Source organism: Aquarana catesbeiana, linkage group LG06 (genome assembly GCF_042186555.1).
Source record: "Aquarana catesbeiana isolate 2022-GZ linkage group LG06, ASM4218655v1, whole genome shotgun sequence".
Taxonomy (NCBI): domain Eukaryota; kingdom Metazoa; phylum Chordata; class Amphibia; order Anura; family Ranidae; genus Aquarana; species Aquarana catesbeiana.
Window position 1 is genome coordinate 141,358,562 of NC_133329.1, and position 13,709 is coordinate 141,372,270.

Genomic DNA, 13,709 nt, shown 5'->3' on the forward strand with positions numbered 1-13,709 from the left:
TGCTTGATGAGAAAGGCCCAAGAAGCACTTGTAGATATAGCAGAGAGCTCCTGAACACGAAAAAGGGTGGAAACTGATCATTGGACAAAAGCACGTTGTCTAGGGTGAAAGGCAGAAACTACCTTAGACATAATGGAAGTCCTGGATCTCAACATCACCTTGCCCCTTTGCAAAACTGAAAATGGCTCACCGCAGCATGAAAAAATGTCAGATATTCACTTCGCAGAGATGATGGCTACAAGGAATACCACATTGTGGGTGAGAGTAGAGAAAGAGGACTGTGTCTAATGGGTTCAAACGGTGGTTTATGAAGTGCAGAGAATCAGATTTAGATCCCAAGTAATCATGGGGAAATGAATAGGGGGAGTTACATAGGAGAAATTTTAGGAAGGCCTTTTGCATCCTCCCATACAATATAGGATTGTTGGTAGTGCATTGTATGTGATGTCAAAGATAATGTCAAGTGCAAGGGTCAATTTTTATTTTACCTAAAGTTCAGCTTTAATGTGATCATTTGGAAGGCATGGGGCCAAGCAGCTTTTCATGAGATTTCGATAAAGAATATGTACGCAATGTTAGCTGACTCTCTCTCAAAAGCTACTGATTCCTTTGGCATACAGTTGTCCCTAAAGTTAGCCATGTTTCAGTGCCTGACAACAAATAGCCAAGGAAGCATCAACACTTCTGGTAGAACGAGCTCTCAGCAAAATCGGACCCTTGATTATACTCAAAGGAGGAAACCTTCAGATTAGAGAAAAGCCAGGATGCACCCAACAATATACTTGTGAGGATGAAATCCCATGAGCGTCACACGAAGCAAAAAACTACACCAATCAAACAAAACAAAACAAAACTGAAGTCTTGCCTAACAGGGACGGGTTATACCCAGGAAGGGACTTCATGTCTTTTGTTGCCAGTATCTAATCACCTGACGCTGGCAGCATAACCTATAGTAATGGATATGAAGATGCTCAGTGTCCTGTCATCTACAATAAAGGAAAGACTATAAGCTGTCCATAGTCGAGGTTTACTGATCATCCCTTTAGGAATGTACAATTTAAAAATTGATTTTCACCTAACATACCAAGAGCTAGATCTGCTTGACAGCAAATTTTAGACCGTCTCCACCCCAGTATTAAACGTCCAAGCATTAGCCTACCTGTAATAATGGCGTATGGACATGAGAGACAACATATGGAAGTCTTCTCCATTCCCGGATGGCCAGGCTGCTTGCCATTTCAACCAGTCGCTCAATGTAATTCAGTTGCTGCTCCTCTGGGTGGCAAATTGCCAGGTAACCACGGTACATATTCACTTTCCATGCCATTTCCTTTGGACAACTCAGTTCAACCTAGGGATAAAGTACACGCATAAACATATGTTATATGTAAATATATATATACACACACACACCTGTATATAGCCATTTTTGCGCCCGGGAGCCACAGGTGTTGCGTGCAGCTGTCTGTACAAATAAATTACAGGATACAGTTGTACACAGAACGGTCTCTGGCAAGAGGAGTACTTTCATATGTATGCTAATGCTCGGAGCTGCATATACCCGTGTACAGCTGTTTCCGGTCATTCATTTGTGTAGGAGACTGTATGCAACAATTGTGGCGCCTGGGTGCTGAAGTATGGACATTACACCCATGTGTATGGGCCCTAAACATACAGTACTTTGAAGATCAGGTTCAACTGCAAAAGGTCATCTTAGAGGAAACTTGCCATGAGAAAATTGCATATCCCGCTGCTCCATTTGAAAATACTAGGTGTCTGGCTGTCACGCTGGTTTTCTGGCTTCAGTATTTTTAGGGTTATTGACTTAAAGTCCAACACCTGAGAGGGCAACAGCAAACAAAATGCTAACAGCCAGCCTGCAGCTCAAAGAGCCACATGAAGAACCTTACACACAAAGCTGGCATGAAAAGAGACTGTAAAAACCATCTGAGAAACAGTATCCTAATGCCGAAGAGCCCAAGGGACTGTTACAGAGTGTCTTTTTTCGTTTGCCAGTGTCCAACCTCCTTCAGGTGGCAGTATAACCCAACAGTATATGACTTCGTGTGTCCCTCAATGGAGGAGGAAAAAAAAAATGTTTTTGATGGAGTTTCACTATAAAAATGGGATTGCACAGTGTACCAGGTACCCAGAGCAAGAATCAGATTTTATTTTACAGATGTCAAGACACAGAATAAAACTTGGTTGTTATAGGTTCTTCAGACCTAACACTAAGCCCCTATATTTGTAAATCATCTAATCTATTCAGGCAAACCTATTGCTTCAACAAGGAAAGATTGGGTTGTATAAATAATTAACACCCGATTCCATCTCTCAAGGTTTACGCAGAAATGGGTAAACACACAAAGCACTTCTGTGTTTTCTGCAATCTATTTCAAGATTCCATGACATTGCTAAGGATCAAATGAAAGAGAAGCAATGACAACACAAACACCAGGTTACACAGAATAAATGTTTTAAATGTCTATCCTGCTTGCCAGACAACAGGTGCGGCTTGCGGTAAAGAACGCCTGTCGCTCTCCTCCCTGTGGGGAAAAGAATGACGTCCTATGGCAGCCCAAGTACACTGTGCAACACAAGCAAAGTCAAACGGCGACAGCAGAGCATTTAATCAGGAAAAACAAAAGAACTGATGTCTTTGTAATTCAGTTTATGAAGGAAATAAAGACTGGGAAATTAGAGCCTTAAAATTAAAATAAAACACTTTATTTGTTCAAAGGGGCAGGAAAGGTTTCTGATGACAATCACAGCACTAATGGGATTAAAGGGCTACAGTAATCAGATCTCTAAGAGGGATTACTCTCTCTTCAATGACTATTTGAGAGCCTTAAAATTTTTGTCTGAAAATGGGGCAATTCATTTTTATTATACATACATCATAGCGTTCTATATGTATAGTTAGGACTGCACTCACCATTTTATACAGTGGGTGTGACAGGGTGGTTTTTCTCTATTGCTCTCATGCAAATTTTTATTTCAGATAGTCAGTAGAAATGAAGCCATCTCAAAATCAAATTTAAGCTTATATATAGTTTTAATATTGTAAATCAAGTTGAAACCAGCAAACAAGAAAATGTTCTGTGTAAAAAAAGGTGACCCAAGCAGAAAGATGCCAATTCGGGTTATATGCCTACAGGCTCCACAGTTGGAGACCTGCCTCCATATACAAAGTCTGTGTTTAAAGTGTACTTTATCACAAAAACGTACCTCACACACACTGGGCTGCTACAATTAGTGACAAACAATGCAAATGTCAATAAAGTAGGACAAGGTTACATACATCTAGGTCAGCCTCTCTGAACCATGGTTCAGTGGAAGCCTAGGCTTCTTCCTGAGATTGCTATGGGTTTCTTGAGAAGTGAGCAATTTCGGCCTCTCAAAAAAGTAACCACTGAAACCAATAATCTTTTTGACTTTCGTTTTTGTTAGTCTACAAATGTAAGACACGTTCTTCTTATGGACTATCAAGTTAATGTACCATGAGCTGTAGATCTAGTAATCATTAGAAGGGGTTGCCCAAAACCAGAAACTTATTTCAATGGTTCCTCTGTGTTATAAAGGTTGAGAAAGGCTGATCCCACATTTATAACAATGTCTACTATAATTGAAAGGCTTTCTTCAAATGTAGGCCTGTCTAGGTATAGGTCGAAATATCACCAGACCATGTGAAGTACACATTTTATATTACCTTACAGGGTCATGTAGCTTAGCTTGTTGATGAAAACAAGTATTCTGAGTATCAGTCTTACTGCAATTCCAGCTTTGTAAAGCTCACAATTTGCTGATTTTGATAGAAACAATTCACAGAGGAGCTGAGACAATTTTGTGGTTTGAGCCTTTTGGAGTCTGAAATTGTGTGGCTTTTAGGAACTATTCTTTTCAGCACTCTTCTATTCTTGTCCATGATATTTAACTAAAGACCACTGTTCTACTTTATCAGTACAGTTAGCCAATGTTCAGTAACTGTTAGACCAACCCCCCTTGATGCATTAAATTATGATTTTTCTGTTTTTTGATAGATGAACCTGTAGACATCTATCTCATTAAACTCTTATTTGCTTAATATTTCCATTTTGTGTAGTGTATATGACAATTGTGTAATAGTTATATATATATATATATATATACTACTATCTGTCAACCAAATCAACTTTAGTCTGGATTATAGGTGTCCTGGGAAAAATACCTATACTATACTAGGCCACCTTACTGGAGGTCTGAAGGGCAAAGTTGACCTTTAGAACATGTTACATCCATATTTAGATAAATTTAAAGCGTATCAGGGCATAGTGGTCATGCGGATACGAACTAGGTTACAGGTGCCACGTCTTATTTTAACAGTTTAGAGAACATAAGGCAATGGTGGGCTCAAGACTTCTCAAGATCTTCTAAATAAATCAGAATTTTAATTACACATCTAACTATTATTGTGCCTATAAAGTCTTGAGCCCACCATTGCCTAATGTTCTCTAAACATCCATATTTAGGGTGTAACGTAACATATTTCAGCACCCCCCATTTATAAGAAGAACTCCTGGAATTTAAGAAGTTTTTGAAAATTTGCTGGCTTATAAAAAAGGTTAAGTCCACTGAGGTCTATGCCACCTCATGGATGTCTTTTTATTTTATTTACATTTTTTACTCAACTCCGGAAATACAATTGCTATATTCCCTGCACTCTGATAGGAGAAAGGCAGCTGCTGTGAAAGGCTGCTCGCCCTGTACCTCCTCTGTACATTCACACATAATACAAAGCCTTCTGTGATTGGGGAAGAGGAGAGGGGGGGGCAGTGCAGAGTTGGAGAACTGGAAAAGTAGCCCATAGCTATACTCCCGAGGTGCAGTAAAAGTTAAAATAATGCATAAAAGAGATAAGTCCCCAAGGTGGCATATGCCTTCTTTGGACTTAAAGTGTTTGTAAAGGCAGAAGGTTTTTTGTCTTAATGCATTAAGATAAAAAGCCTTTTGTGTGCAGCAGCCCCCCTCATACTTACCTGAGCCCCATCTAGATCCAGTGATGTTGCACAAATTACCCGGCTGTCTGGGACTCCCCTCCTCATTGGCTGAGACAGAAGCACAGTGCCATTGGTTCCTGCTGCTCTCAATCAAAGTCAGTGAGCCAATGAGGAGAGAAAGGGGGTGGGGCAGAGACACAGCACCATGTCTGAATGGACACAGGGAGCTGTGGGTCGGTTCGGGTGCCCCCATAGAAAGTTGCTTGCTGTGGGGGCACTCAACAGGAGGGAGGGGCCAGAAGCACCAAAGAGGGACCCAAACAGAGGAGGATCGGGGCTGCTCTGTGCAAAACCACAGCACAGAGGAGGTAAGTATAACATGTTTGTTATTTTTAACTGAAAAAAAAAAAATGAGACTTTAGTATCACTTTAACGCCTTAAAAGCCAGATTCTTGAAACTCCTGCAGTTCCTGGAGTTCTTTAACAAACAGTAGAAAAAATAAACTTTAAACAAGCCCATAATGATCACTTTAGTTTAAGGCACTTTGAAGAAATGTATGAAACAGCAATTCATCTCTATTTGTTTTCTGTGGCAGCAGGAACCTGGCAGCCTAGCTTCTAAAGTAAACACACAGTAGATGTTGTAAGCTGTTAGAAAACTAGTGCACTGGTGTGCAGTCATGTTGGAACAGGAAGGGGCCATCCCCAAAGTGTTTCCACAAAGTTGGGACCATGAAATTGTCCCAAATGTCTTGCTGACGCCTTAAAACTTCCCTTCACTAAGAGGCCAAGCCCAACCCCTGAAAAACAACCCCACACCATAATCCCCCATCCACCAAATGATTTGGACCAGTGCACAAAGCAAGGTCCATAAAGATTTGGATGAGCGAGTGGAGGAACTTGACTGTCCTGACCTCAACCCGATAGAACACCTGTGGGATGAGTTAGAGTGGAGACTGCGAGCCAGGCCTTCTCATCCAACCTGACCTCACAAATGCGTTTCTGGAAGAATGGTTATACATTCCCATAGACACACTCCTAAACCTTGTGAACAGGCTTCCCAGAAGAATTGAAGTGGTGATAGCTCCAAAGGGTTGATCAACTCAATATTGAACCCTACAAACCAAGACTGGGATGCTGGTAAAGTAATTGTAAAGGCTTGTTTTTTTTTTCCCCTATAAAAATAATAAACATGTTACTTACCCGCTCTGTTGCAGTGGATTTGCACAGAGCAGCCCAGATCTTCCTCTTCTCGGGTGCCTCTTCTGTGATCCTGGCCCCTCCCTCCTGTTCAGTGGCCCCACAGCAAGCAGTTTGCTATGGGGGCACCTGAGCCGAGTCACAGCTCCCTGTGTCCATTCAGACATGGAGCCCCGCCCCCTCTCTTCCCAGATTGGCTAGCTGATTTTGATTGACAGCAGCAAGAGCCAATGGCGCCACTGCTGTGTCTCAGCCAATCAGGAAGGAGAATCTCGGGTGGCTGAGGCACTCGTGGACATCGCTGGACATAGAGGGGCCTCAGGTAAGTGTTAGGGGGGCTGATGCACACAGAAGGCTTTTTATCTTAATGCATAGGATGCATCAAGATAAAAAAAAAAAACTTCTGCCTTTACAACCTCTTTAAAGTTCATTTGTGTGTGTAAAGGCAGGTGTCCCAATACTTCTTTTGACAATATAGTGTATATCAGACTTTTTAAGATAAATGCTACAAATAGAAGATATTTGATGGTTTCTTATATTCCTACAGAGATTCTAAACACAGCTCCAAATGTTCCCTGACATTCCAAAAACATCCCAAATTTTTCTTAAAGGTGGACGTGAATTGCAGAAGCGCATTTCTCTCCATGTAGTCCATGCCTCATTACAGAAACAATCTTTCACTACAGGGCTGTGCCTGCAGACACTGGTGGCTGTCACCTCTGCTCAACTTGAGAGCCATCACTGGCACTATCTGTCAGATGTGATCAATTCTCTTTTCATCTTTAGAATTAAGCACCAAATGTAAAAAGCATCTACTTGTCTGCCTAACCAGGAAATAATGTAACCTACACAACGTGTTCATTATTCCCAAAGACATTTACAACTAGTTCTTAAAGTTTCTATCAATGCTGTTGAAGCTAGACTTGTTATACAGTATGCCATCAAAATACACACAACTTTGTTTTTTGAAAGGGTCTGTGTGTGTGTGTGTGTATATATATATATATATATATATATATATATATATATATATATATATATATATATATATATATATATATATATATATACATACATATATATATATATACATACACACATACACACACACACACACTTTGCAAATTTTGCACAGAAATGTTTTGTATGCCCGCTTTCAGCTAGCAGGTAGTGGTCCACATATTTCAAATAGCCAAAATGTATACACTGGCAGTGACTCAAATTTCTACCTGCTTGTTCAGGCACGGTTCACTCTGGGGCACTGTCCGACATCGGATGTGATTCGCACCGCACTGCAAATCACATGCAATGTCTGTGTAATTATATGGCTGGCTTTGCATCGCATTTGGACCAAACTCACACAGGACCCTTTTTTTGGTCCGCACCAGAATCAGATCGTGTGGGTGGAAGGGACCAGCACAGTCCAGTACAAAGCTTCCTGAAAACAAGAGGGGGGGGGGAGGAGAATAAGTCTGGGGAGAAAAGTGCTAGATGACGCCTAATGTCTTCCAGCCAGAAAATAGGCTGGGGTCCATATGAATTGTTGTAGCCTATAATGCACACTGTGAGAAGCATTAAAATCAGATAAAGTAGGAAAGGAACTTGTATAGTTGTACAAGATGGAAGATAAGCTTGGGGCTGAGCTTTAGATGTTTCCCCTATAAAGAAGAAAAGGGGCCAGTCCTATTTCTTGCATGTTTCCGCAACTTACAACCTTGAGAGAACCTGTGTTCAGGGTATGGACAATCCAGTATTTACATATTCTTAACAAGCAATTAGTGAGAGCTTTTAAACAAGCCCTCACTGCAAGCACTGTGGAGCAATTTATCTACAAAGATCAAAGCAGAAGCACCGAAGTAGTTTAAGTTGTTCTCTCAGGATCTCATCTCACCCTGTTCCTTTAATTTGGAGCTCCTGTTCTAATCTTAAATTAAATTAGAAGGCTGAAAAGCTGCCGAATCACTGCTGGAAGGAGAACGGTGAGCTAAGCTGCTGAGAGAGCAAATTGGATGACTTCAGTGCTTCTGAGAATTTTGAAAATGAATTGCTCCCTATTCCCTGCAGCTACAGAGGTCAGCGAGGTCTTGCTTTAAAGCCAATTTACTGCTTAACCTCCCTGGAGGTATGATTATGTCAAATTTTTGCGTCTCAAAGCGGTACAATTATTTTGCATAGAGATTTGGTGTTTTATATTGTAGGCCTGTAAAGCAATAACACACTTAAATCTGTCCAAACAAGAGTCTAGAAGATATCCCGGGTATGATGAAGTTTGAAACACAAAATCATAAATTATAATATAATAAATAATTATAAAAAATAATATAATAATAAAATTAATTTCCCGACGATTCACTATCGCTCAATTCTGCAAGTGTTCTAATTTACTATCGCTGTTTTCTAGCTGGTCTAAAACCACTTTTGACGTAAAAGGGACACTTTTTGGTTGCTATGGACAATCTCCAGTTTCCAGGCAGAAAGAACAGTATATATCATATAATACTGCATGCAGGGCATCAGACAAAGCACTGGGGACAAAGGGATGTGAAATAATTTCATACAGTAATGTAATCTGTAAGATTACAGTGTACTGTATGTATTATGATTTATCACTTTTTTAAATTTGCCGCCGGGCTCCGCCCCCTTGCGTCGCGACGCTCGCAGGGAACGGAGCCCGGAACACAGAGGCATCGGGCGGAGGACAGAGCCCGCGGACACAGCGGGGGGACATCGCAGGATCCTGGGGACAAGGTAAGTATACCGCACCAGGATCCTGCAATGCAATCCTGAGTGTGGCTCGGGGGGTTACCACTAATGGTGCTGAGATTTAACCCCGAGCCACACTCGGGAACACCGCCAGGGAGGTTAAGAATATAAAATGATTTGAATGCCCATAGCCTGGGCAAAAGTTCACTTTAAAATCGTTTCCCACCCATTCTTGCTTTTCTTTGTAATATCATGAGTCTCCCATACCTCCTACTGTAGAAGATAAAAAGAAAGATGTAAAATTCACAACAGAAGCACTGAAGTAGTTCATGTTATTCTCTGAGTTCAGCTCATCCTGCTCCTCTAACTAGAGCTCCTGTTCTGTGCTTAAATTAAATTATAATGCTGAAAGCTGCTGTATCCCTGCTGGAAGGAGCAGGGCGAGCTGAGCTGCTGAGAGAAGAATTTGGATGACTTCAGTACTTCTGAGAATTTTGAGAATGAATTGCTCCCTAATCCCTGCAGCTACAGAGCTCAGCTCTTGCTTTAAAGGAAATTCACTACTTAGGAAATAAAAAATAGCTGAAATAAACAGAGAGACTGACACTGAGGTCTCTTCATAACAGCACCAGGTGGGGGAACCCAGGTCTGGTGAGCGAATGAACGAGCCAGTGCCCATCAAAAACTAAAATTTCCACTTTGGGTGAAATATGTCTTTATATGTTGCAGCTAAACAATTTGGCACAAGAAAAACCAAAAAACTAGAGAATGCAAAAATGACTGTATTTATGTATACTCAAATCTCAGTTTATCTAGATATGAAGCTTGCTAATGCACATGAATTTTCCTAACTGCTCGCTTTCTTTAGACACCCTGCTGTTGCTGGGAACAATGTTGGCCTTCTATATGGTGAACAATACCAATAAACCTTTGCTGTTTCCTATAAAAAAGGGACCCGGAATATGCATTGATATTATACAGAACGGCAGAATCCACAAGTCATATTTACCAGGATCTGAATGATGTAAAACACAAGAATAACACGGTTTGACCTTTTCAGATTGAGCTACACATAGCAACGTGTTAGGTGTTAAGAACAATGATTGAGTTTTCCACGTGATGTTTTTCTAATGCTGGTAGACACTGCTAGATATTAAATAAAGCTAAATATAAAATGCATTGCTGCTTAGTAAGTACAAATGAATGATACCCCTCCAGGCCAGTTCACGCTTGCCCACAAACAGTTCTTGAGTGCAATCCAGCTCGCCACTAAAGCATATATAGATTAAACGCCAGGCACTCCAAAAACCAATGCAATTCCCTTATTTCATAAAAACTGGTTACAGAAAGTGGGTAGAATCTGTAACGTGCTTCACACATACCAACACTTCAGAGGACTTCATTATAATGCAGTTTATAAAAAAAAAAAAAAAAAAAAGAAGAAGAACAAAAGATAAAAAAGGCTAAGTGCAAATCCCCTTGCCCTAGCAGCGAAATAAAATCTAAACTGCACTGGCCTGTTTTCAGTAGTAAGAATTTTTTTTATTATGGGTTCACACTTTACTCCTTGAGGTGTAGACTGGATAAGGTCAACTGTGCTTGCTTGCTTTTGGCACCTGAGGTTCTAAATGTCAAGGAGAACGACACAATATATTAATGTCAGCACTGTCCACTGGAGGTGACGTGATGATCCACCCCCAGAGAGCACGCTCATACTACTCAGGGCTCACAGGAAGTGGATTTATTGACGTCGGCTGTCATTTACCCTGGAAAAAAGGATGTACAGGATAGCAGAGCTGTGAGATTGCAAAGTGTCACGGAGAAGGTGAGATTTGCATTTGCTGCTTTTTTTACTTCAATGAAAAAAGGGCTTTTTTATCATCACTTTAAAGTTAAAAATGTTTACCTTAATACATTCCTTGCATTAAGGTAACATTTTATGGCTTTCTTTCCTCCCCCTTCAATGTGTAAACGGGAAGAGGGGAGAAGAGATCCAGCACTGTGCACGGCTGCATCTCTTTTCCCCTCTCTTCCTTTTCATACAGGGACTCAAAAAGGAGCAGGAGCCAATAGCAATGTCAATCAAATGCAGTGAAGATAAAGTGGGGGCGGGGCTAAATCCAGCTGTGTGTGTGTGTCTAAGGAGCGCGGCTCCACAAACACACAGCTCGGGAGTGAGCAGGCACTGTGTACCCCATAGCAAATGGCTTGCTATAGGGACACACGAAGAAGAGGAGGAGGAGGAGCCAAAATCACCGGGAGGGGACCTGAGAAGAGAAGGATCGGGGCCGCACTGTGCAATACCATTGCACAGAGCAGGTGAGTATGACATGTTTGTTATTTTAGTTTATAAAAGAAAATTAATAAATTTAGTAACACTTTAATCACTTCAGCCCCGGAAGAATTTACCCCTTTCCTGACCAGAGCACTTTTTGCGATTCGGCACTGCGTCGCTTTAATTGACAATTGCGCAGTCGTGCGACGTTGCTCCCAAACAAAATTGATGTCCTTTTTTCCCCACAAATAGAGCTTTCTTTTGGTGGTATTTGATCACCTCTGCGGTTTTTATTTTTTGTGCTATAAATAGAAAAAGAGCGACAATTTTGAAAAAAAAACGCATTATTTTTTACTATAATAAATATCCCCCCCAAAAAAATATAAAAAAACATTTTTCCTCAGTTTAAGCCAATACGTATTCTTCAACATATTTTTGGTTCAAAAAAAAAAAAAAAATCGCAATAAGCGTTTGGTTTGCACAAAAGTTATAGCAAAATAGGGGACAGTTTTTATGGCATTTTTATTAATAATTTTTATTTTTTTTTACTAGTAATGGCGGCGATCAGCGATTTTTATCGTGACTGCGACATTATTTCGGACACATCGGACAATTTTGACCCATTTGTGGGACCATTGGCATTAATACAGCGATCAATGCTATAAAATTGCATTGATTACTGTAAAAATGTCACTGGCAGTGAAGGGGTTAACCACTAGGGGGCGGGGAGGTGTTAAGTGTGTCCTGGGCAGTGATTCTAACTGTCTGGGGGATGGGCTAGCGGTGACACGACACTGATCGCTGCTCCCGATGACAGAGAGCAGACGATCAGTGTCCTGTCACTAGGCAGAATGGGGAGATGCTGTTTACATCGGCATCTCTCCGTTCTTCAGCTACGTGACACGATTGCAGGTATCCCAGCGACGATCAAGTCTGCGGGTCCCGCGGGCACGGAGCTCGCGGCAGGCACTCACATGCACGGTGGGAAATTCAAAGTAACGTACAGGTACGTTACCTTGCCCAGCCGTGCCATTCTGTCAACGTATATGTGCGGACAGCGGTCGGCAAGTAGTTAAAGTGTTACTAAACCCACAACAGTAAAATCAGTCTGTATATGCAGTAAAGCATGCTTGTTATACTTCATTGTGTCATTGTGTAAAAAGGTTGTTCGATCATGTCTTCTCTGATCTTTCCCCCTTCTTTCACAGTCCCCAATCCATCTCCTGATAGTACTGAGTCTTGGGGGAACTCTGCACATGCTCAGTTTGGTGTGATCTGCTAGAGTTTTTTTTGGAAGGGTTCATGTGATCAGCACAGGACCAATCAGAACTGACCAGGGTCAGGGGTCATGCAGCCTCATAGGACAGTCAGAGGAGAATGAAAGCTCCTTCTACAAGCTTTAACCAGTGCTCGTCCAGACACTGATAGAAGTCACAAGACTGCTAATGAGATTTAGCAGTTTATATTTACTAAAATAATTGCATTCCCATGTTCTGTGTATTGTGGGAGACCAGATAGTGAATGCAGGGTCCTGGGTTTAGTAACACTTTAAGCTGGAGTCGACCTTTAAACACAAATCATATTTCCACTTTATCAGAAGCACATTGAAAAATATCCACTTAAAAGGCCTTTTAAAACAAATGACTCCCCAGTTCAAAGACAAAGTGTGAACAGCACCACTGACGTTCATGTGTTTAATTGTTAATGGACTTTTTTCTTGCAGGAAAACACATGGGAAAATATCCATAAGCTATAAAGAATATTTTACTGATCTATGTGTATAGTTTGTAAATAATAAATCATTAAGAAAATAATAAATCATTAAGAAAGAGAAAAAACCATCACAGAAATCATGTTCCCTGATGAAAAAAGGTTAGCAATCCCGCTTTTAGAGCAAATATGACAGTAATAATTCTCAAAAAAAAGAAAAAAACAACATTTATTTGCAATATGCTTTAGTTGCCAGAAAATGCAGCTGTGTTCTAAATCAAACAGATTCCCTAAAGAGTCATTTATTGCCTCAGTGAAATGAGCTGTAATGCTGACTTTGTGCAAACATTGTAAGTAAGGAGGAGGGAAAGTATTATGAAAATAACTTGCAGAAATAAAAGAGGGGTCTGACCTGTACAAGGGCTTCTTTCATAGCAGTCCAATTAGACACTCGCCAAGAACACTCCAGCACAAGGTAGGGATTGATGTGGCCTTTTGATTGTCCGTAGTCTGTCAAGGACTCCCACTGGTTCAGCTCTTTAGAGCATCTAGGAAAACGGCATGAAATTGGAACGGATGCTTCCATGTGAACACAACAAGAAAATCACCCACAGAGTAATTACAATACCCAATATACATTGCTGAAAACAGAGGAATATATTTTTCAACGTGTCTTTCTTAATAATAGTTTTCATGGTTCTACAGCCACCAATCACAACCAAACCTACACTGAAATTGTACAGTTCAGAATGAAAGTTTGAACATAAATTTATGTCTCAAAAGCAATGTTAACAGGAACATTTAGAGCCTTTTCTATATATTTTTTTTTTTTAGTCATTATGGTA

At 40.7% G+C, this 13,709-nt stretch overlaps 1 protein-coding gene across 3 annotated transcripts in view; it reads right to left on the minus strand.

Annotated features, from left to right (window-relative positions):
* Positions 1–13,709, minus strand: part of TRRAP (transformation/transcription domain associated protein) — a 242,519-nt gene that overhangs the window by 68,571 nt on the left and 160,239 nt on the right. For all 3 annotated transcript variants that reach the window (XM_073590992.1, XM_073590991.1, XM_073590990.1), the window contains 2 exons: positions 13,277–13,412; positions 1,160–1,351 (listed from right to left, as the gene is read on the minus strand). In XM_073590992.1, coding sequence (XP_073447093.1) covers positions 1,160–1,351; positions 13,277–13,412 — 328 coding nt within the window. The remainder of the gene's footprint in view (positions 1–1,159; positions 1,352–13,276; positions 13,413–13,709) is intronic.